The 24496-nt window shown below is 51.4% G+C and overlaps 2 protein-coding genes across 2 annotated transcripts in view; both read left to right on the plus strand.

The window, feature by feature from the left end:
• Window positions 1-217: 217 nt before the first annotated feature.
• On the plus strand, window positions 218-7552 carry LOC131282570 (ral GTPase-activating protein subunit beta). Its single transcript, XM_058312074.1, has 16 exons — window positions 218-409; window positions 494-713; window positions 917-946; window positions 1037-1435; window positions 1507-1767; window positions 1834-2268; window positions 2398-2568; window positions 2938-3042; window positions 3115-3255; window positions 3327-3864; window positions 3929-4140; window positions 4437-4598; window positions 4876-5016; window positions 5083-5640; window positions 5788-7249; window positions 7326-7552. Exons 1-16 carry the CDS (start codon window positions 218-220, stop codon window positions 7438-7440), a joined length of 5142 nt encoding a protein of 1713 aa, XP_058168057.1. The 3' UTR covers window positions 7441-7552.
• A 9797-nt stretch (window positions 7553-17349) lies between these two features.
• LOC131281624 (cadherin-related tumor suppressor) overlaps window positions 17350-24496 on the plus strand; it is a 40249-nt gene continuing 33102 nt past the window's right edge. The window contains exon 1 of the mRNA XM_058310968.1: window positions 17350-22719. Coding sequence (XP_058166951.1) covers window positions 17350-22719 — 5370 coding nt within the window. The remainder of the gene's footprint in view (window positions 22720-24496) is intronic.

A 24496-nucleotide genomic window follows, 5' to 3' on the forward strand; every position in this document is an offset into this window, starting at 1 on the left:
TACCATGATGACCTAAGAAGCATGAATGGCATGTAACCCAACACCAGCGACGATGTAACGGAACGTAACAGTGACGTCATCAAAACAAAAGTAGATCTGTCAAATATATGTTTTGTTAGTGAAAGCTGCTGTGCACGCAACGTATCCCAGGGTTTTTGCTCGATGTCTCTTTGTTTTTAGAATTTTCGTAACCTAGATGGGAAAATAGCACATGAAAATGTATTCCGAGTGGGCCTCGCTGTTTCCAATCATCTCTGAAAACATTAATAACGCCCAAACACAGAGTGTGCTTGGTAAATTTAGTACCGTCGGAGGTCGTGATGTGGCTGCGGTGGTCATAAAGCAGCTGGCAAACACTCTAGGAATCACCAACAATGCAGAACCGAGCAATCTCTACACTGACCAGGAGGTAAGAAAAACGGGTTTATCGGTTCATTTATCAATCTTACTTTGGTGACGAAACGTTTGCTTTATTTTGTCTACCAAACCTTAGGTCCAGTGGTGTATGGATGTTATATGTCACGGGTTGTCTTTGCCTCTCTCGGAACACGACATCATAAAGGACGGTGTGAACATATATTGTGAATGGATCAGTGCTGTATTGCCTCAAACGAAAGTCAGTGTCCCGAAGCCAATCAAAGACGATCCCAATACTTACGTGCGAAGAATTATCAAACATCTGTACAACCTATTCGTTCCCCGCCCAGGAGAAGGTACGGTTGATTGATGTTGGTCCCAACATAACGGGTCCAGACGAGCCACTTTTTGCGCCCCGTCTGCACAAATTAACAATTGCACCCTTTAGCTCGAACCGCGTTTGTGTGTGTGTGTGTATGCTCGTTCCTGTAGCCCTTCCTGCACCAAATTGGCACTAACTGTCTCCATGCACTGATTTTCACTCTTTCTTCGTTTCAAGTCTGGCCTTTCATTTACCAAGAGGATCTAGGTGAACGCTTTTCTACTTTGTTATTATTCAACCTCCTACCTATCACGCGGTACAGAGTTGTAACAATGTGCTTTGGTGTGACTATTTTAGGTACGGATACCATCAACCGGCAGGCAGTTTTGTGTCATCGTGTGCTCCGTACGCTGCAGGATACTGCCCAGAATTCCCAGATACTGACAGTTGAAACATGGGAAACGCTTCTCCTCTTCCTGTTGGCCATCAATGAAATACTCCTGGCTCCCCCGATCGTGAAGGACGACGTAGGCGACCAACTGTGCGAACGAGTACTGAGTGTATTGTTCGAAGTGTGGCTTCTGGCTTGCAGCCGTTGTTTTCCTTCGCCTTCGCTCTGGAAAACGTTTCAGGAATCGTGTGCCGCCTGGCGGCACCGGATGGCATTGGTCGAGCAGTGGAATAGAGTAAACCTTGTGCTTACGGCCAAGTTGCTGGAGTTCACTTATGGTCCAGCCTTTCCCGAGATGAAAATAGGTATGCTAATCCCCAGTGAATTTTACCTGGGATATTTATTCTAAAGCTCTTTCTACTATTTCTTGTTTTAGCTGAAGAAGATGCACACCTCGTGCCAGCTGGGATGACAAACGATGGCATTGCACAAGCTTGGATACGCTTCCTGAAGATTCTGGGGGCTCCGACAGACCTTTGCAGTCCCCAAGTCATAAGCTGCACCCCTCAATTCATCCAAGCCGTGCTGGTCAACGTTGACGGGATAGATCCACAACATCACCCTTGTCTTTTGAATCTCCCACAAATCTTTCTCAAAACTATGAAGGGAATAGCCGGGCTTGTGGATGCTTTCCTCGGTTAGTATGTCGTTTTTACGTCCTACATAAGATTATATTTGTAATCTCTGCGGTTCCTTTCATAAGGCATAGCGCAATATCGCTCAGGCGACTGTGGGCACTTAGAAAGCGCCAATCAACTCAACTCGCCCAGCACTGGTGGTGGTGCTGGAATACTTAGTGGCCCAAATGGTGGGTCGCTAATAAGCTTTAGGCACTCTGGTGGTGAAATAAAAACAAGCGCTTTCCGGGCCAGTGGCGGACTGGGTGGTCTGGGACTCGGAGCCGCACTCGGTGTGGTGGGTTCTAGTAGCAACTCCAACATTGGCCTGACAGGAAGCGCAATTGGAAATAACGGAGGTGGTGGTGGTGGTGGTGGTGGTGGCAGTAGTTGTAGCACTGGTTCATGTAGTATCGGTACTGGTGGCGGTTCCATTGGCACTGGGATGAACACAACTGGTGGAGGAGGTAGCAACAATAGCATTGGGTTCTCTTACGACACTGGCTCTGCAGCTACACAGGGTAATGTTTGCGTTTCAAACTCATAAACACACACACATGTTACGGCAACCTGCTAATGGCCCCAATAACCTAAATTTCTGTAACAAACATATATCTGCGCTTCATTTTGCAACAAAACGAAACCAACAGCCGACATTTCTGGATTTGGTAATGGCAAGGCAAAGGAGCTGCTCTTAGCTGACGCCTGTGCGGCAACCAACTCCGCGACACCTCCATTGCAGCGTCGTTTGGCGAAGAGTTTCAGTGTAGCGCCTTCGCTGTCGTCAGCGCATGCCGTAATGTCTATGGCTCAAGCTAAGGGTGCGTCTATGTTTGGCAACTTTTCGCTTCTGAATGTGTATACCTGTATTACCTAGATGTGTCTTTGCTGCTTGCTATTATTTCGATGTCCTTTTTAAGTTTTCCAAAGTTGTTTCCATCGTTATGCTTTGCCGAATAGCAACATTTAACAGCTACGAATGACGTCCCTCATTTCACACCAACAACCATCCGTAGCATAGAAATGATGATCGCGCGAATAAACTCATCCGCTGATACAGCAACGCATAAAATCACATTATAACTATATAATAATTTCACTGTTCCAACGACTAGTACTGAATCAGAAATTAATTGGACGAGATGGGACTATAGAATCGCCGATTTATGTGCATTGTGTTGTTGTTCTAGGGTTCACTAAAGGCTCATTTAGCGGTCTTACCAGCAGTCGTAGCTCCACGGGAAATCCATCTGCTGCAGCTCCTTCATCATCTTTACAATCGACTGGATTTTCATGTATGTATGACGATTATTGGAGAAAAGTGAGCACAACAGTTACTATATTTTTTAAAATTGGTCCGTTGCTAGCTATGTTATCACTGTGCCAGGAAAATCGTTATCCTTTGGCAACAAATCGACCTCGGTGCAATAGCATTTTACATCTGTTTGGTGAATGGCTCTTCGATGCAGCACACATTGGTGGAGAAACATGGATGCAAAATACAAAAAGTATGTTGAACATGACTAAGTTATGTTGTTAAGGTAGTACATGTTTGCGGGTTTGACTTATTTCATTGTAGAGCGTGCAGCCGAAGCTAAAAGACGCCCCTCATCTATGATCATGGACAATCGCAAGGGTAGTTTATCCCAGCCCCCTTCCCTTTCGGAGGTAAACGATGTGGCCCCCGGCCTCACGATCGACAAGTACGAATCTGGCAAAGCGGAGGCACTCGGTGCGCTGTGTCGTATATTCTGCGCGAAGAAAACGGGTGAAGAAATTTTGCCCGTTTATTTGGCACGCTTTTACATGGCGCTGCATCAAGGTCTGAAGACGAATGATAACCGAGAATGCATGGAAACGCTGGCTAGTATACTTTACAACTCGTCCGATCTGTTTCGCATTGACCTGGAGGGCATACAGGTGTTGCTGCCTTCGTTCATCGGCGCGCTGGAGCTAATTTTGCCCGAGAAAGAACTGAAGATGCGATCCCACAATGTGCTCATAAACAAAATTGAACTGCGTAGAGCAGCTATCAATATTCTGCTTTCGTTGCTCGCTCTTCCGCTCCACTTTCAGGCTCTTCCCATTCGTGACCTTATGGGTGGCCCTAACGACAGGTATTCTAGCTCTACGGATAAGGACGTAAAACGGAGATATACAGCTCTTGTTTTCTCTTTACAGAAGCATTACATTTATACACCTCAAGCCACGACTCATTAATGTACTTATGAACGCGTTGCAAGTTGAAACAGACCCTCAAAATACACATATGCTGCTTGGTGGTCTTCATTTGTGCGTACAGGATTCAGTGACTTTCGAGGAGATGGAAAATGGTCCCGAAGCACTTCACGTCATGCATCCAACCGCAGATACGTCCAATTTGCTAAGTTCAGGTATGTTTGTTGGGTTTCGCGGCCAGACTGCAACATGTCTCATGTTATCACCGCTGTTTTCTCTACGTCTACTTAATGCTAATATATTGATGCTAAATACTATATTCTTATATTTTCTTTTCTTTTTTATTTTCATTTGTCTTCTTTTTCAACGATATATGTTTCCGCATCCTTGCAAATCGTGTTTTTTATCGCTTGTGGACTCGACAACTTCATTCGGTCGAACGAATGACTACCATTTGCCATCGCACCATTATCTCGCATCATTCATGCACCTATACACACCACTCCGCTAGCCTGCTCCGAGAAGAGTGCATACTCGATGAACAGCGCCAATTCCAGTATCGGTGGACTCAGTACCGCAACACTTAGCAATGAGCCTTCTAGTTTGCCGGCTTTTGATGATTTCACATCCGACATTATTCATGAATTAGAATTGAGTTCATCTGCAATTTATGGTAAATTCTTAGTTCGTAATTCTACAGTTTTTTTTGTTGTTGACTGTCTCCCACGTTAGTATCCATGCTTGTTCAAACTCCATCGTTTTTTTCTGTATTTTGCATACAAAATACGTTGTAAGGTATCTTATATGTTGACACTTTGTGATTTTTGTAAGCACTAGTCCTTAAGAAGCGACTTCAAAGTCAAGTAAAGAAGTAGTCTTATATTTGGAAGCAAAGGATGATAGACATTGCATAGTAAAAAAGCTGATGATGTTTCTCTTCCATTCTGCAGATAGTGCCCACGCGCTATTTGTTAGAGCGACTTACCTCGTGTGCCACCGTTTGATATCGTCATGGAAAACTGATTTAAATGTGTCCCTAGCGGCACTTGAGTTACTCTCCGGACTGGCGGCAATGCGCGTTAAGGACTCTGGTAGGTGCATTACACGTTCAAAGAGTAAAACACTTATAACGTACCCGGTGGTATATTGTTTTGCAGATGCTCTAGAATGCAAACGTGCCGTCAAGTGGATTTGTGACTATATTTGCTACCAGTGCTCTAGGCCACCTCCTGCTCATGTCAAGGACTTACACAGCACGATCGTGGCAGCCTTTCAGTGCACTTCCGCGTGGTTGATGAATCACCCGTATCTGCTGCAAGACAAGGAGTGCTTAACGATCGTGCTGGAAGTCGTTGAGCTGGGTATATCGGGCTCGAAGAGCATTGGTAAACCGGGGGAGCCGGTCAAGTACAAGGGCGAGAAGGAGCTAAAACCGGCGAGCATGCGCGTTCGGGATGCGGCTGAAAATATGCTAACCATGATCCTGGAGCAGATCGATTACTTCCCGAATGAGTGCGGCAAGCAGTCACTTTCGTCGCTTTTAGATGAAGTGGTTCTGGCGAAGCATTCCAATACTTCCGGCGAGAATGTGGGCGAACTACCGCAGGAGCAAGCGATCAAGAAGTTCAAATACTTTGTCACCGAAAATTCAACGGTACTAGCATTATTCGAGGAACCTCTAGGCAACGATCAAGATCCACAACCGACAGTGACAAGTAAGTTAAAACTATGGTATAAGACGTTTGTACATGGAAACTACCTATTGCTTCCGTTGGTCTCACGGACATGTCAGTTACGATGACGACACGTATATGTTGATGAATGAAATAACGAAGAAAATGTTGCATTTGTTTCCGTTTCAGTATTGATTCGAGGTCCTTTTGGTCGACACGCTTGGACGATGCAGCTACGGCACTTGTCGAGAAGTAAGTCTGGCACCAAGTATCATGCACCGAACCCAGGAAGGCCTGTGCCCATGAACGATATTATGATGCGTCAGGAGGTAGAATACAAATATTTTCCCGATTCCGTCGAACGTATTCCGCCCTGTATCGTGGATTACTCGATACCGACGCTCGATTCGGCAGAGCAGAAAATGGGTAATCAGTCCACCAAGGAGTTAGGCCGGTTGCTCGAGGATCAGCTGGTGTACGAAAAACTTTCTTGGGCCGAAACCGAGTGCTCGGTAGATGGGCTGGGGCATGCACAAGAAGCTTCTCCACCCAGCGTTTGTCACGAATTCCAGGCGGCACGACTGTTCCTGTCGCATTTCGGTTTTCTCACCATTGGCCAGAACAACGTCGGGGGTCCGAAGATGGACGGCAGCGCTCCACTGTTAACTACGCTCGATACATCGAAAGCAGAATTTTGCCAGGATTTAAAAATGCTCGATAAAATGAGCCCACGATCGTGTGACACGATACATGTGTTTTACGTCAGGGCTGGCCAAACCACGGAGGCTGAAATCATTGGCAATATGGATCCGGAAAATTTGGCTTCGATCGACAGACACTTCTGGAAGATTCTGTACACCATCGGTAGCCCTGTGACGGTGCAAGAGCACGCCGGATGGACCGGCTTCATTGGAAGTAGCTGGAAGATTCCTCGAGACGCATCAGCATCTAGAAGCAACGAACCAAGCAACGCATCGAGAAGCAATGTTGCTCCAGAAGAGTGGCAGCTGAATGGTGAAAAGAAGGTTCTGTACTGGGCAGACATTTCCTCCGAAATGGCAATAGTAGTTCCAAGTCGAAACAACAAAATTGACGTTTGTCTCGAGGAAACAGTAGACGGCGCAAACGGTGGCCCATCTACGACGTACGAGCGTAGTGTAAGCGAAATTCAACCACGCTCGTCTTCGGTCTCAAGTAATCAGTCACGGCAGTATTCGCTGGACAGTGAATCGACCCGCTTTGGGTCGATGAGTAAATCAGCCGATCCCATTCCACCGGTTCGGCGACGAACCGGTGCATCGAAACCGAACACCCTGTACACGGCACCGACGGCCAAAATTTTGCTAGTGTGGCTCGAGAGCTACGAGGACCATCTCACGTTCCCGATCGATGATTTGCTGCACTACACGCGGGCCGGCTACTCGGCACAGCACGGACCCATTGCATCGATAAATGGTGGTGAGTGTTTCATCATCTATTTGCATGCTCTATCATCCAGTTTGCTGCGGGTGAAACTGCAAGGACCGGTAGGACGGATGAATTTTGCCATCCCACTCATCGATGGAATGGTCGTCAGCAAGCGGGTGATCGGTTCGCTGATTCGTCAAACGGCATGTAACATGGCAAAGAGAAAGCGGCTCGATAATGATTCGTAAGTTACCATTACCTCGGCCTAGACCTGGGCTGATTGCGACTAACCCGTTTGGATTTGTCCCTTGGAATTTCAGTTATCAACCACCACACGTTCGTCGCAGGATTAAAATTCAGGAAATGATGCAAAAGTACAAGAAAGATCTAACCGAACCTGAGATGCTGGCCGACTTGTTTAAACCCACGATCTAAAACAGCAATTTATTTTTATAATATTCAAGTATTACACCTTACAGATAAACATCTATTCCGTTCCAAAAGTAACATTAATATTGATAATTTAAATATATAATTTATGCACTAATAAAGCGACGCTAGAAAGCACAGAAAAACTACGGATGTCCTTTTTGATGTTTTCTGCGAAAAAACGTTTCTTTTTTCGAAAAGTTTAAGTTTTGTTCCGTCTCTACCAAGGTTACTAGATGCCCTCTTGAACTTTCCAGCGAAGCTTTCGCCGTACCGGTATAAGCGATCATAATGTAAATTTCCGATGTGAGGTTCACCGTTGTAACTAGTTTTGTTGAACTTGAATATCAACTAACGTATGGAAATGAAGTTCTTCGCAGGCATTGAAAATCGGGTACAGTGATTTTTTTATGTAACACTGTCCAAGAAAGATTCTCGACGGAGAATGATATTTTTAATAAAAATACGGGAAAAACATAAATCAGGTCCTGATCTGAATCATTCCATACATAATACCCATGTTCATGCGCATCCACACATACAAACACTCGCAGGCACATTGACTATCGGATCGAGAGAAATGCTCCCCTTTGCTTGCACTTGTGTGTGCGTGTGGCCGTTCTTAGCAGCCATCATTATTTTGGCCGTCGTCCGGGGGGAAACATGAGCAACATGTTTCAGTATTGATTCGTTCGCGCAGTGCTGCGGTTGTCCACGAAGGGCCACGACGATCGCCGACGACACGTACGTTGGCAGTGCCGCATTGAGCTTCGAAATTCAGGCAGAGTGAAAAGGAGTAGGAGGATAGATTGTGTTTGCGTCGCACCGATGTGCTCGTCCCGTGCTGTGATGCTGCGTGGAACGGATAAAGAGTGCACGAAAGCTGCTGCTGAGAATTTCGACACGGCAGCATCACCAACAGCCAGTGCTGTATGAGGTCAAGTTTGCAGACGCTTCCGCAACCGTTGTGCCAATTTACCAGAAATCGGAAGATTCAGAATCACCACATTACAGTGCTATTGTACGGTGTTGATAGCATAAGCATAGAATCATAAGCGGCCGGACTGCGATGGTCCGTGCAAGAGTGAAATAAATCGTTCCCAATTTCTCACACCGCGCAGCAAAGTCCGTGGATGAGACTCAGATGTGTTTGAAGCAGCAGCAGGGAGCTGCAGCATCCTTAAGCCAGGAATAACCTGTTGCTACTTTCTCTTCTTCCCTTCTACAAATTCCATTCACTCGCGGTTCGTCCAGGGAGGTTGTAAATAAATTCCTACCAATGTGTAAACTGGTGTGCACGCCGCATTTGCATGTGTATTTGTGTGAGTATGTGTGTGTCTGTAAGTGTATGTGAAGCAGTGGTTTATGTGCCATGGTCACAAATGGCACGGTGGTGAAGAAGGTGGCGAAGAGAAAATTACAATACGGAGGAATTTGGTAAAATATCCTCACAATTTTTGCTCGACGACGCAAAGGCCCCGGGAAAAGGCTTCCGAAAGTAGCGGCAAAGGGCAGCAAGTACAGGCAATAGGACCATACCGTCCAACCACGTGCATTGGAGCCGTTGTTGCTAGATTTTGAACCCCCCAGTGACAGGTAACACATTCCTCTCTTACAAGTGTCTTTTTCCACCTAGTTTCAGCTGATAATACACCGTACCTTTGTGCAAATATGTTTCCGATGATCACGTTTCACAAGATCATGATCATCGTTGGAACTACTACTATGGTTTATTTTAAACATCACAAAAGTTTGAAAGTAGACAATTTAAATGAATGAAGCAGATACCATTTATAATAAGAACCCCCAAACGAGACAAGGCATAAAAAAGCAAATATTTTTTCCACGAAATTCTGCGGCAAGATTTCGACCCGTCCGTTCGACCAAAGAAGGAAGGCTTGCAGCGGGCCCGTTTGCCGAGGAATGTGCCGACCGGAGCATCCTTTTTGTGTGTCCAGCTTGTCCGCGAACGTGTTGTTTGAACGCACAACACGTTCGCGGACAGTTGTCGTACGTCGCGAGCGCTTCCCGAGAGAAGAGAGATGTAAAGCGTGTGGTGATGATGATCGAAATTCGTCTCCCGAGACTTGCAAGCATTAGTCCTCGTATCCTCAGCGTCTTGCAAGCGGTCCCTTCCCTGGCCGCATGTGAGGTTGTCGCAAAATTTTCAAAAATCAACAACAGATACTGCCTTCCTTTGGCCCTTGGGGTCTTTTAAGGCATTTCGGAAAGTGGTTATGACAAACTCGGTACACGGCCGAACGGACGACGGATCGCACGGATGCTTTTCCGATAGGTATGCTGGTAACGTGTGCCCCTGACGGTCTGTATGTGTGTGTGTGCTTTTATATGTCCCGATTTGCAACAATTATAGCCAAAGGCAGACCGGGAAGCAGCGGACACGGAGCAAGCAGCGGCTAAATACCGATAACCGGTAGCGACAAACCGGCAAGAGGAAGCGTTTTGCCCTTCGCCTTCCCCGGCCCCGGTGTGGGGATTTTGTTTTTCATTTAATTGTTGCTTTCAATTAAAATTCGTATACGGGACTGGCCAGGACGGTTCGATAGATTTTTTTTCTCGTGCTTCCTTCTTCCTTCGGAGGTTTATTTCTGCTGAGTTATCTCATCCTTTCCGTGGCTGCGAAGTGGATGCATCGGCATTCGGGCCCGGGAGAGGATGCATTCACAGGAATCACGTCCCATGGTGCCAGGTAACAACAGGTAGAAACGGCCCGCAGGAGACTTTAGCTGTGGCCTTTTTTCATTCACTTTCTGGTAAACCGCTTTTGAAACGCTACTTCTAAAGTCCCTGCGTCCCTGTATGTTGTGTCGTGGTGGTCACATTTTAGAGAATTAAGAATAAAATGCTTTTCCAGAAGAACCTTATCTCACGCTAAAATTCCCACACAATTGTGTCCTACGATGGTCAATCAGGTTCTGTCTTCTCCAAAATTTCCTACACTCCTTTTTTAATCCACATGTGATATTTATCTTTTGTACGAATCCACCAAAACTTTCCCAGTGGCCCTTACCCCTTCGGAAAATATTTCATCATTAATTCACCTAAGTTTGGTTGCCCGGAAATCGCATCGGAAAACAAAACGAATATTCATCGCCATCGACAACTTCGGCCGATTCTAATAAATCAATCAATTGACTAGGATGTAGTGTTGTCTTCCCAAATTGCGCCCTGTCCGACAGTAGCTGCCGCCCGCCCTTGTAACTAACTTCTTTTCTGCTCGTTGTGGGATGTTGATGATGAAGAAGATTTGAAACATAATCCCAATTAACATCTTTGAACAGCCAGAAGTACTTATTTATGGAAAATTACATATAATTGTATAATTGAATTCCGGGGCACAAGACCGGCGAAGCACTGCCTACAAACAACCCACAGACTCACACATACACGCATGCCCGCAAACACACACATCGTCACTGTCTCAATTCACGGTGAAGATGCGTACATCGGTTCGTTACCTTTTTGTCTCCTCTTCAGCAAACTCTAGGCACTTGAGAACGAAAGGATTCTGATTGGAATTACCGTGGGTTTTTGTTCCACCGCTCGTTCCCTACCCTCATTGCCTCCCAGTTGTTGGTTTTGAATCAGCAGTTTTTGATTGCTACCGAATTTTCGGTTTCGTTCTAAGCAAATCCGCCTCTTTTCTTTCGTTCCTTCGATATGCTTTTTTCCGCCTGGCAAAGGGGGAAAGAAGCGCGCGAGGGCAAAGGAAAAACGTGCCCCGGCTTCATAATGGCTAAAATGAGGAATTTTGCTTTGTGTCCCTCGGATGAGGACTGTTGCTGCGAGAGCGTTGGTCAAAACAAAATTACCAAACGCTAGAAAAACGGGGATACCGCCGAAGGAAAGGCAGGAGGAAAACAAAAAATACGACCTAACTGGCATTCGAAACAACGACCGAAAAGCCCAATAACGCTCCATCAGATGCCACGGCGATGGGCCGGGAATTTTGTTCTTCCTACATACAATCGATTAAGTGGGCAACGCTGGAACCAGGGAGAGGTTTAGGGCATCCAAGCTGAAATTAGACATGTTCGTCAGGGGTAGCATCTCGACGCAAATTAGGCACGGTGGCACTTCCGTACTTTCGTGTAACAAGTGTACCGAATTCTTTCCACTCGGGCATGTGCGTGTCATCCGTGAGTCGATCGACGATCGAATATCAATCGAAAGGGTAGAGAGAAAAAACAGCTCCATCCATGACAGTCGTATTAGCAACGGAACACTTGCCAGCAACTTTTCGTTTAACTTCCTGGCGCGCATCTAAAACGGAACGGCGAGAGCAACCGGTTGGCTAGAAAACGTAGAGACAAAATAGAATGCAAAAGCAGATGTTAAGCGACGTGAGAATCCCCGATGGAACAATTGGACAATAATGAAAAAAAGTGCTATTTTCGATCGATTGACTCAATTCATTGAATTATTTTAAAATTGTAATTTCACGATAAACCTTCGCTTCGTTCGCTTATTTTGGTGCTGTGTTTTTTTTACGATATGCAAAAGTGCCTCCGTCATGCTACGCTGGCGTACTAATGAACGCCGTTTCTGGGCTCCTGAAGCTATCGCAATCGTCCACGTCGACGAATTAGGACACGGTCCGACAATTGGATTGGTTCAGCATGTGTGGTGTCAGCGGGCCTGAGGATTGCTAGAAGATGGTCCAAAACCTTTAGTGTGTGTTAAAAATGCTTCGGATGGCAAATTCATTCGGTATATTTTGTGGGCAACGCAAAACCGTATTTCGGTGGGGTTCGTCGCTTGCTCGTCTATTGCACTGCCATGCAGAACAGGCATTGAAATCTTTCGTGTTATTCATCTTATCGTGGACGTTCCATTCGCTCACGTGCGTGGCTTGAACATTGCTATAAAAAGTTGTTGTATTTTAGTTAGAGTACGACAATCTAGAGTTTTTAAATAAATTTTCTCCTTGCGCTGGCTTTTTTCTACCTAGAAACACAAACACATTTTTCTCTTCCCAGATCTATTCTGGTGACTTGCAGCGACATTTTAACTGCACTGCACTGGTTTCTTACCTACACATTCTCAGTTTTTTATCTATCATCTCTCCTTATTCCACCTTCGCGCACACGTAAGTGGTACCGACAAACGCACTCATGTTTTTACCATTCCAAGCGTCACCGGCTTAACAAACAAAAGTAGCGCTCGAGCAGGAAGATGCGAAATATGCTGCAAAACTGCATCGCGCGTACGAAGAAGATTGTGCTGCGAACAATGACGAGGAAAAAACAACACAATTCCAAAGCCGATCTAGAGTACACGATGCTGCAGAGTACATGGTTTGGCCTCCGCCATCCGGGATGCTAGATCGCTTGGATACGTGTTAGAGTTTAGTTGTTGTTTTTCTCGGTAAAGAAGGAAAATAATAACACCGCGCTCCAGTGACAACAAGGAAAAGGCTTCAGGCCCAATCGAAATAAACGAATCGTCGAAAATTGACCATGCCTCAACGAGCCCTAGACTAGACTCTGGACTCTCAGCGTCCATAGCGTGGAAATAATTGAAGCAAACAGAAGAGCAAACAGAACCACGAACAAACACAAACGGAAAGCAAGCGACCGAAGCCACGGTAAACAATAGACTATACACACATACACACGGCAGCGATGCGGGGTTCCTTCCTTGCCTGCGATCCTGGGACGAAGTAGGGTAATGATGATAAAGGGAAACGAGAAAACCTTTACGTAATTGAATCGACAAATATGGTAATGCTAGAAATTCCGCTTCGTTACCGAATAGATGCATAATCATCGGATGTGTGGTGATGCTCTTTTATGGGTGACATCGTGGACGACCGCAAGGGGTTCTTCGGCCCAACTCTTGGGCAGATCGCCCCTTTTCCTCATCCGGTGATATGTAGATGCTGATAGTGCGCGAAGAAAAGTGTTGCTTTGCACCGGAATGTTCTCTCGCAGTGACTCATCCGCTCAGCTGCTGTTGCGCGATACGAAAGACTTCAACGCCAGTGGCGATGCTCGCAAGCGACGAACCCGGAAAGCTCAGTTCATATAAATTTTCAATACAGAGATATTTCTTGTGAACCTTTTTTTACTTAACAGCTATCACCAATATCCGCTATTAGAGTCTCTAAAATGTTTGGGATAGAGAAAGCTGAATAAACTGGGCATAATTTCCTCTCTGTGGGTGAGGTTTCGAACAGGGCTACCATCCTGAAGCCTCATTGAGGTTAAGAAGCGTGATTTTTAAACTCCGAGGGCTAAGTCGGGCCCTTAGTCATGCATACAGACGGACTCTAGAAAGGGAAGCGAAAGAATTGTGTATACGCGGTCATATTACATACCCAAGATTAGTGTCAGTTATTGGAAGAAAAAATACGAAATATCGAAAACCACATGACAACGAAGATCAAGAAGAATACGACTAGGACAACGGTGACGGGAGACCAAGCTCCAAGCTGAGTACTGATCGCTTAGAAGGTGTTCTGGTGCACCATAATCAGTGTCCGTGTGTGTATGTATGTGTTTTATTTTTGTATGTGTGACTCGGTGCGTGTGAAACCTGAAGAAAAGCCACGTTCAAGCATGACCAAAGGAATGAGTGCTGATCGGATCCGGCCTGGAAGGAGGGGAGGAAGTAAAAAATGTGCTTTTCTAATGTTTGTGTTACGTACTCGTTTATAGTATGCCTCTTCATGCTGCGGCCTGCTTGGAAGGATGAACGAGATGGGAAACAAAGCGATAGCCAGACGGTTGTGGCCGAGCATAAAAGGGGAACGAACGATAGAGTGGCATGGAGATGGAAAGTGAGAGAAAGATGTTTCTTATGGTCTATCCAAGCGAAGGCTCAGGCACACAGTATCATCAACACCATGCTGAATCACGTTTTATGGTGGCGCAACAGATCTTTTTTCGCGTCGAGAGTGTAAGAGAAGAGAAAAACCGCTAGAGAGAACATGGGAGAGCCCAAATGAAGCCGGAATGTGTTGGTGCGACAAAAAGGCGAAGGGTTCTTTCCTTTCCCCGGGGGCGGGGTGTAGCGTGGTGGTCCGCGAAGTAAGGCTTCCTACCCCCCGATCCTTCCACGCGCTCCTACCGAGGGGTATGAATAATTAAGCATGCGGTGAAAAACGGCCCAAAAAACCCGACCACTGCGTCGGCCTCCTTCACTAACACCAAACCCAAAGTCGGGATACAGCGCCACAGGCCGCCACGGCTACGCAAGGAAAGTGCGTGCGCGGAAAAGCGAGACGGAGCGCGAAGGCAGGCTGATGGCCAGAGATGATGGCAAACGTTTCTATGAAGCCCGCAAGAACGAGCCTGACCGACCCGGGCCTGTGTGCGCAAGAATGTGTAGGTTATGTGGTGGGCCAAGAGTTTCCTTACCGCTTACGTCCGCTGCTCGTGCTACCTTCGCTGCTGTTGTGCAAGTCTTAACCATCCACCGTCGAAGTAAAGAATGCCCCCCTAGGGGGTGCAAGCGAGATGTACACCGAGAGCGCGTCGAAGGAAGGAGGAAACGAAGATAATGTGCATCATAAAATCGAGTTTTGTCCGAGTCCAGCCCTCGGGGTTCCTGGGTCGGGAGCAGCCTGGTCGAACTGCAATACCCTCGCTCGCTCGCACACGCGTTGTACCTTCCCCTTTCTCCCGTGGTCCTTCTTTCTTCCTCTTTGCTCCTGCAGGGCTGCGTGTGTGCGCGCTCGCGCGCGGGGTTCCGTACGGCGTTAAAAAGTATTTATATATTAAAAATATGATGATGAAGTAAATACCTGTATCTCTTAATATAGAAATGATCGGGATGTGTGTCCGCGGCAGGACGACGTAAAAGGCAAGATCAAGTTTGCGGACCGCGAGAAATGATTGCTCGCGGGCTCCAAACACTAACCACTGGTGGCGCGCGCGATCTGCCTGTGTGTCGGTGACAACCGATGCTGCCGATGTGTTGGTTTGCCCACCGATGCTGACTACATACTAGCACTAAACACAGCAGGAGCTCCCCCGGGAAGGAGGAACAGGGGAATGTTCCAAGCAGCATCAGCTCGAGCACCAGCAGCTCCTCAAGAGGTCCCCGAAGGAGAGAAAGAAACACAACAAAACCAAGTGGCAAGACACTCGCCCCGCTCGAGCTCTGCACGGTTTCGCGGCCCTTCGGCCCCAGGCCGAGGCTCGAAAGAATGCGAGGGATAAAAAAATCTGAAGATCGAGTTCGATCGCGCTCGGAGTTCGTTGGTTCGCTGGTTGGTTGCTTTGCCGCAGCTTGTCTAGCCGCGAGCGAAACGGGTTTCGTGCTATTTTGAAATTATTATGCGCCATTTCATAGTTGCATATCTGCTTCGTTTTAGCACCGCTTGTGGAGCTTTGTGTTCTTTTCGATGGTTATGTCTTTTTCCCTTCGCCAATTCCGAGAGGGTTGTTGTCGCATTCAGCGAGAAAAATAGTATGGCTTCACACAGGATGCATGGTAACAGATTTGCCATACATATTGGCTCAAAATGTCCGTCATCATTTTTCAGTGAAATTTAATCCTTTTAACAGAAGAAAGGATTTTCATGTGCAATACGCCATGTGAGAAAAAGAGAAACCGCTGGGTATTTTTCTCAACTAATAACCGATAACTCCAACCTAACTCGCGACAAACACAGCCACCCTTTTTTTGCCAGCGAGAAAATGCCAACGAGCTCTGATTCGTAGTCGCGGCATTTTCGTAGACATCCAACGCCGAACGAGGGGGAAAAGAAAGAAAAGTAGAAGAACCCAACGTGAATAGAAAGGGCACAACTCAGCTCCCAACGGGGGAGCCGCGTGGTGACTGATGCTGACTAGGCGCCTTTCGATCCCCATACCTCCCCCCCCTCCCTCCCACACACACACATACACACGACCATATGTATATATCCAGAACATGTACATGAACATATATTTATGTATATTCACTCGCGGGATGTTCCGCGGGTTTGGGATGAATTGGTTGTTTCGAAAATGAGCCGGACGATCGGTCGTACGGGTGGGGTGTGTATGAGTCGTTTGTGGGGTGAGGAAGTGGGCAGGAATGCTCGTATTGTTTATTATAATTATAAAATTATGCTGCGTTGTGTGGCGCGAGCCAGCGAGGCGTGGGCAGAACTCGAAGGAGGGAGTAACTGCTGTAACTAATTCAATTTGCCTTTTTTTCCCATCGCAAACAAAAATATGGTAATGAAATCTCACGAAACGCGCTCGACGAATAAATCTACTTAACCGCACATCCGCTCCAGCGGTCGCGGTTTGGATGCAGTGGTTGACTTAAGCTGAGTTTTTAATTATTCGGAAAAACAAATCGCATCTCGGAATCACAAATTGTGCTAATGTGATGTTCTTCTTCTCTTTACAGACCTTTGGCAGGGCGATCTAGGACCGAACCAAACAAGTTCATTCAATCAACACCCCCCCCCTTCCAACGGTTCAAAGTGTGGTTCCGGTAGTTGTGCGTTCCGAAATTAGTTGATCGCGAGTGAGGTGATGTGAGCCACCGGATTGATTCGATCGCGAGCATGGTGTGGGTGGTGTAAGTGTGCGTCCGTCCATTCCTGTGTGTGCGCGCGCGCGCGCGTGTGTGTATAAGTGTGTGTGTGTGTGTGCAGTGACCTCCCCCACCGATGGCGTACCTCGGCCGGTTGCTGGAAGGCGAGGACGCAGGAAGTCGGGTGGACAAAGGTAGTGACGGTTTCGATATTGGGGCTCGATGCGGGATGCCAGCATTATGACGCACCGGAGGAGCTGCCGTCCAGTAGAACAACACCTTTTCTGTCGCGAGGAAAAATTCCGAAAAAAGGTGCCGTGAATCCATTTCGATAGTGCGAAAGTGTGAATAGATAGATAATTACGCGGAAGCGAAGGTGGAAGTGATTGAGAGTGTATGCGCAGAAGAAGTAGAAGAATGTATAGTGCAAGTGAGGGGAAAATGCGGTGCTGGCTGGTGGTAGTGACGCTGGGTTTGCTGGCGGCGGCCGCCATTGAGCAGGTGGGAGCCCACAGTCCCGGGCCAGGACCGGGGCCAGGGCTAGGGATGCGGGTGGGGCTGGGGCAGCAGGGCGTGCAGATTGTGCCCCGGCGGCGCTCGTCCAGCGACGGCGCGATGCAGTCGAGGGCCGTCGAGACGCGCGTGCAGTTCAACCTGTACGAGAACGAACCGAAGGGCACGGTGGTGGGCTACATCCCGACCAAGCCCGGCTTCACATACCGCTTCAACGAGCCGCCGCGGGAGTTCCTGCTCGACTCCAGCACCGGCGAGATCAAGACGAACGCCGTGCTGGACCGGGAGGGACTGCGGAACGACCGCTACGACCTGGTGATCCTCTCCAGCCAACCGACGTACCCGATCGAGGTGCGCATCACCGTGCTGGACGTGAACGACAATGCGCCCGAGTTTCCCGAGCCCACGATCGCCGTCTCCTTCTCGGAGAGCGCCATCACGGGCACGCGGCTGCTGCTGGACGCGGCCACCGACCGGGACGTGGGCGAGAACGGCGTCACCGACGACTACCGGATCGTGGACGGGAACCACGAGGACAAGTTCCGGCTGGCGGTGACGACCAGCCCGAACGGGGACGTCTTCTACCTGCACCTGGAGACGACGGGCAAGCTGGACCGCGAGAGTCGCGGCTTCTACGCACTCAACGTGTCGGCCCGGGACGGGGGAGAACCGCCCCGCCACGGCTACCTCTGCGTCAACGTGACCATCCTGGACGTGAACGACAATCCGCCCATCTTCGACCACAGCGACTACATCGTGTCGCTGAACGAGAGCGTCCTGCCCGGGACGCCGGTGCTGCAGGTGATGGCGTCCGACAGCGACCTGGGCGACAACAGCAAGATCACGTACTACCTCGCGGACACCGAGACGCAGTTCACCGTCGATCCGGAGACGGGCGTGATCGCCACGACGGAGCGGCTCGCCTGCCCGCATCAGAACTGTCCGGGGGACGGCAAGAGCTGCCCCAAGAGCTGCGTGTTTACGGTGTTTGCGCGAGACCACGGGACCCCGCGGCAAGACGGCCGCACGTACGTCACGGTCAACCTGGTCGACACGAACGACCACGATCCGGTGATCCGGTTCCAGTACTTCCCGCCGACCGGCCGGTTCGCGACGGTGGACGAGAACGCGGCCAACAGCTCGGTGGTGGCGGCCGTCTCGGTGGTGGACGCGGACGAGGGCGCCAACGGCGACACAAGCCTGCGCATCATCGCGGGCAACGACCTGCAGCACTTCCGGCTGGAGAAGTCGCCCAGCTTCTACATCGTGCGCGTGAACGGCGTGCTGGACCGGGAGGAGATCGGCAAGTACAACCTCACGGTGGTGGCGATGGACCGCGGGGCGCCGCCCCGCACCGCCACCGCCCACCTCATCATCCACGTGAACGACGTCAACGACCACGAGCCGGTGTTCGAGAAGTCCGAGTACTCGGCGGTGCTGAGCGAGCTGGCGCCGGCCGGAACGTACGTGGTGAGCATCACGGCGACGGACGAGGACACGGGCGTGAACGCGCAGATCTTCTACGAGTTCGTGGCCGGCAACCACGAGCAGTGGTTCCGCATCGATCCGACGTCGGGGCTCATCACGACGCGCGCGCCCCTCGACCGCGAGGTCCACGGCCACCTCGAGCTGAGCATTTCGGCGCGCGACGGAGGTCCCAACCCGAAGTGGGCGCATACGCAGCTCAAGGTGACGGTGCTGGATGAGAACGACGAGGCGCCGGCGTTCGCGCAACCCCAGCTCAACGTGACCGTCAGCGAGAGTGTCGCCCCGCGCACCGTCATCGTCTCCCTGACGGCCGTCGACCACGACCAGGGAACGAATGGGAGTATCACGTACGCGTTTCACCCCGCCGTCGACCGCACGTACCCGGGAACGTTCGAGCTGGATCCGGTGTCGGGGCAGATTGCGACCCGCCGAGCGCTGGACCGGGAGCAAGTGGCCGCCTACACGATTGTGGTGATCGCAAGGGATCACGGTTCGCCTCCGCAGTCATCGAGCGCCACCGTGCGCCTCACGGTGTCCGACGCCAACGACAACAACCCGGAGCTGTACCCGCGGAGCTACTTTGTGCCGGTGGCCGAGAACGCCCCGCCGGGGACGGTTGTGGTGCGCGTGACGGCCACTGACCGGGACGAGGGCGAGAACGCCCTGGTGCAGTACGAGCTGCGGAGCGCCGTGCCCGAGGGTCTCTTCGCCATCGACGCCGCGTCCGGCGCGGTGACGCTCCGCGGGAACCTGCAGAAGTCTCCGACGGCCATCCACAAGCTCGTGGTGGGCTGCAAGGACCGGGGCGGGCGGCGCGCCGAGCGGGACGCGACGGTCGAGATCATCAAGGCGGCGCTGCTGGAGGAGATCGGCTTCGAGGGCCCGCCGGCCGGCTACACGTTCCAGCTGCGCGAGGACAACGGCTTCGAGCGGCGCGCGACGAACCGCGAGGTCGGCCAGGTGCGCACGAAGTGGGCGTCGGCGTCTTCCGGCGCGGAGTTTGCGATCGTGCGCGGCGATCCGCTGGCCTCGTTCCGCATCGACGAGCGCACGGGCGTGATCAGCACGGCCCGGCACGTCGACCGCGAGCAGAAGGCCTCCTACAGCCTCACGGTTTCCGCCCGCAACGGTCCGGCGTACGGCGAGACGCTGGTGAACGTGACGATCGTCGACCTGAACGACAACGCGCCCGCCTTCCTCGACCACGACCACGACGACGTCCGGCTGCCGGAGAACGCGGCCGTGGGGCAGGAGGTGTACGTGGCGCGGGCGCGAGACGCCGACACGGGCCCGAACAGCCGGCTCACCTTCGGCCTGCCGGGCAATCCGGCCGGCCTGTTCCGGATCGCCGAATCGACCGGCGTCCTGTACCTCAACCGCTCGCTCGCCGTCGAACCGGGCACGGTGCTGACGGTGGAGATCAGCGCGACGGACGCCGGCACCCCGCCGCTCACCACCCGCAGCCAGGTGCAGGTGACGGTGGACGACGTGAACGACCACACGCCCGTCTTCGACCACACCTCGTACGAGACGTCGCTGCTGGAGTCGATGCCGGTGAACTCGCGCTTCTTCGCGCTGGCCGCGTCCGACGCCGACGCGGGCGCCAACGGCCGCATCTCGTACGCCATCGTCGAGGGCAACGTGGACGGCAAGTTCGGCATCTTCCCCGACGGCTACCTGTTCGTGCGCAGCGCGCTGGACCGCGAGCAGCGCGACTACTACGCGCTCACCGTGGTCTGCATGGACGACGGTCGGCCGGTCTCGCGCTCCTCCTCCGTGCCGCTCATCGTGCACGTGATCGACGAGAACGACAACGCGCCGCAGTTCACCAACGGCACGTTCGTGTTCAGCGTGGCCGAGAACGAGCCGGCCGACACGTTCGTGGGCAAGCTGACGGCCGTCGATCGCGACATTGGCCGGAACGCCGAGCTCATCTACATGCTCTCGTCCTCCTCGACGTCGTCGTCGTCGTCCTCGGCGGCGGCGGTTGGGGTTGGCGCGAGGGATCACGAGGAGGACTTTAGCATCGATTCGCGCAACGGATTCATCCGCACGAGGCGGCCTTTCGACCGGGAGGCACTCGGTGGCCAAAGCTTCCTCACCCTCGAAGCGACCGTTTCGGATAACGGGTTGGTTCGGTTGCGGGATCGCGTTAAGATCAAGGTGTTCATCACGGACGTGAACGACAACGCGCCCGTGTTCATCCGTGCGCCGTACCGCGTGCAGATCTCGGAGGGCGCCTCCATCGGCACGCAGCTGGTGCGCGTCTACACGCACGACGCCGACGAGGGCCTCAACGGGGACGTCTTCTACTACATCGCCGACGGCAACCGGGCCGAGCGGTTCGCGATCGACGACTCCACGGGGCAGATCTCGCTGGTTCGGCCGCTGGACCGCGAGACCACCGCCTCCTACCGGCTGACGGTGGTGGCGCACGACGCCTCCAAGCAGAACCGGCTGAGCGCGTCCACCACCGTCACCATCGACGTGCTGGACGAGAACGACGACGCGCCCGAGTTCACGCAAACCCTCAGCCAGATCTCGATCGTCGAGACGACGCCGACCGGCACCGAGCTGATGCGATTCCGCGCCACCGACCTCGACCTCGGCGCCAACGCGCAGATCGGCTTCTCCATCGCGGCCGGCAACCGCCGGGACACCTTCCACATCGACCCGCTCTCCGGCGCGCTCTTCCTGCACAAGCCGCTCGACTTCGAGGACACGCCCGCCTACGCGCTCAACATCTCCGCCGCCGACGGCGGCAACCCGCGGCTGGCCACCACCGTCCTCTTCACGGTGCACGTCATCGACGCGAACGACAACCCGCCCGCCTTCCCCAACACCGCCATCGTGCGCCAGATCCGCGAGGGCATCCCGCTCCACACGCCCATCGTCACGGTGACGGCCGAGGATCCGGACTCGGGCGCCAACGGCCAGGTTCGCTACGAGATCTCGCACCAGCACCCGCCGCCCGACGGCAAGCGCCACTTCGGCATCAACCCGACCACCGGCGTCATCCACACGCTGCACGCCATCGACCGCGAGGCCATCGACACCTACCGCCTCACGGTGCTCGCCACCGACCAGGCGCCCGTCGCGGCCGAGCGCCTCTCCGCCGAAAAGCTCGTCACCGTCATCGTGGAGGACGTGAACGACAACGCGCCCGTCTTCGTCTCCATGAACGCGGCCATTCTGCCCGGGAGCGGGCGAGGTTCCGACCCGGCCGCGACCGAGATCATGCGCATCCACGCCGAGGACGCCGACTCGAGCTCGAACGGGCTCGTCACCTACGAGATGATCGGCGGCAACACGGACCTCTTCCAGCTCCACCGCACCACCGGCGCCATCACGCTACGAAAGCCCATCCTCAAGCCCGACATCCGCTACCAACTGTCGGTGCGGGCCACGGACGAGGCCGTCCAGGCGGAGCGCAAGAGCAGTGACGCCTACCTCACGATCCTCGCATCGGGCGGCGCCGCAGCCGCCGGTGGACCCGTGTTCGCCAAGAAGGACCTCTCCGGGAGCGTGTCGGAGAACGAACCGGTCGGTACGAGCATCCTCACTGTCTCCGCGTACCTCAACTCCGTCAGCGACATCGAGTACTACGTGACGAACGTCACTTCCGGCGTCGACGGGCGGCAGGTGAATCGGCTGTTCGACATCGACACCAAGCTCGGCATCCTCTCGACGGCGGCCGAGCTTGATCGCGAAACCGGAATCGAGCACTACGACGTCGAGGTGTATGCGATCGCGGTCGGCGCCGTTCCCCGAACTACCAGCACGAGGGTGAGTCTCCGTGGGCATTTCCTCGCGCTTTTATCGAGAATTCTTTAAAGATCACGCATGACTCTTAGGATGATAAGTCGCAGAACGCTTTCACGAGGCAAATTTCAACAAGAATATGTTACACACATCGAGTCTTCGAATTGTACGACTTCAAGAGATGATTTTAAGAGTGTAGTAGTTTTCCCTCAAAATGAATCCAAAAGACTTTCAGAGCAGCTAATCTTACCTAAGTTTGTTTCATTCTGGGATATGGTCCTACATCTCAGAAGAAGCTGAGTTTTAACGAGTTTGTAATGGTTCAGGCGATGTCGTCATACTTTTTTGAAGCCAAGTAACAAGTCTTCCACCGGATCCGTTTGCTGGGAATTCTTTCCGATTAGATAATCGCACCAGTGTATCTTCAATGTGCGAACGTGTGGCTAAGTGACCTTCCCTCCTTCAAATAGTTGTCCGTTCCCGAGGGTGATGGAGACATTACGCGCTCTAATTAAATCAACTCGTCCGAAGGCGTAGAATGCTCATAAAACCGGCAAATAAAACTCGCTAGCCTAATCCTAATGCTGCGGTGCTTCCTTATCTATGCATCTTTCGTTGTAGGAGAGCGGATTTTATGGACCATCTCGTTGTGGGGGTGGTGGTGATGGAAAATTTGCTTTCGACGACCCAGCGCAATGGAATGACTATTTACGGGCTGGTTTAAGCCATTTCCCAGAGCCATTGTTTCAGCTACGGTTGAGCTGCCAAAAAATGGCTACGCCGATGGTTGATTCGCGATAAGGACGAACGAAACGCACCTTTCGGACCGGCTTGCAGTGAGCAAGCATGAAGTGTTCGTTTTACTGTGCTACAAACGGTCCCTAATTTTGGGACCCCAGTCCGTTCGCAAGCTCGTTAAACGGCGGCCTTTGGCGCCCACAGCAACACTGACATTCCGCGCCATAAAGATGCCCCCCCCCCTCCGAAAACCCTTCCGTGATAAGTGTTTGAAATTAAAAGTCATGAGCTTATTGAAACGGGTTGAGATCTCCCTTCAAATCGTGGGACCGTCGATAGACTCGGCTGCGTCGATAAGCGACGAACCCCGCCGTACCTTTTTCTTGCTTCGGAGCAAATTATCTGAAACATACACCCAAGCGAACCCGAGCGCGTTTCCTCGGGCGCTTTTGGTGGAAACCGCATAGGTGGAAATGAAAATGTGTCTTCCTTCCTCTCCAACAACCCCGGAGATGATGGGCGAGGAGGTCTCGACGAGCGTTCGTCCGGAGGTCCGATAAATAATGAGAACCAAACGACTAGCTGCATAACTTGCTTCGATCGCTTCTAGGCAAGTATTATGAGACCAGATTATAGGTGTTTCGATGGTAAAAGAATGCACTTTCTGTCGGCTTTGTGGTTTCCATCCCTGGACATCCCCTTCCTTCTCCCCATCACCGTCCCCTGGCAGGGTTTACGGTTACAATCTCTTGGTTTCTCCTTTGTCTTCCCCTTTTTTCGCTATCGGTCGCACATACGCATACGCTACCACCGGAGCATCGGAGAGACCTTTTTGCATGCGGTTCGGCGCTTCCCTTCGTGTCTCTGGTGGCCGGGGCATCGGGACAGCACCGATTGGTTATCTGCAGAACGCGCCTCAAGTCCCATTGCATCGTTCATGTTCCTGTTTGTTGCGTTGGGAGCCTTTCGTGGTGTTGGTGTTTGGATTGTGCACGTTGCTTTGCATGAAAACCACTCGCTTGTGATGCGCTCGAGCAAATGTTGTACACATGACGCACACCAA

Source organism: Anopheles ziemanni, chromosome 2, assembly GCF_943734765.1.
Source record: "Anopheles ziemanni chromosome 2, idAnoZiCoDA_A2_x.2, whole genome shotgun sequence".
Lineage (NCBI taxonomy): Eukaryota > Metazoa > Arthropoda > Insecta > Diptera > Culicidae > Anopheles > Anopheles ziemanni.

Excerpts from the sequence above, each read along its gene's own strand:
- LOC131282570 (XM_058312074.1), top strand. The coding sequence starts at position 218 with ATGTATTCCGAGTGGGCCTCGCTGTTTCCAATCATCTCTGAAAACATT. Across the intron at positions 5,641-5,787 it reads TCCACAACCGACAGTGACAA|TATTGATTCGAGGTCCTTTT; the intron begins GTAAGTTAAAAC and ends TTTCCGTTTCAG. Across the intron at positions 7,250-7,325 it reads AAGCGGCTCGATAATGATTC|TTATCAACCACCACACGTTC; the intron begins GTAAGTTACCAT and ends TTGGAATTTCAG.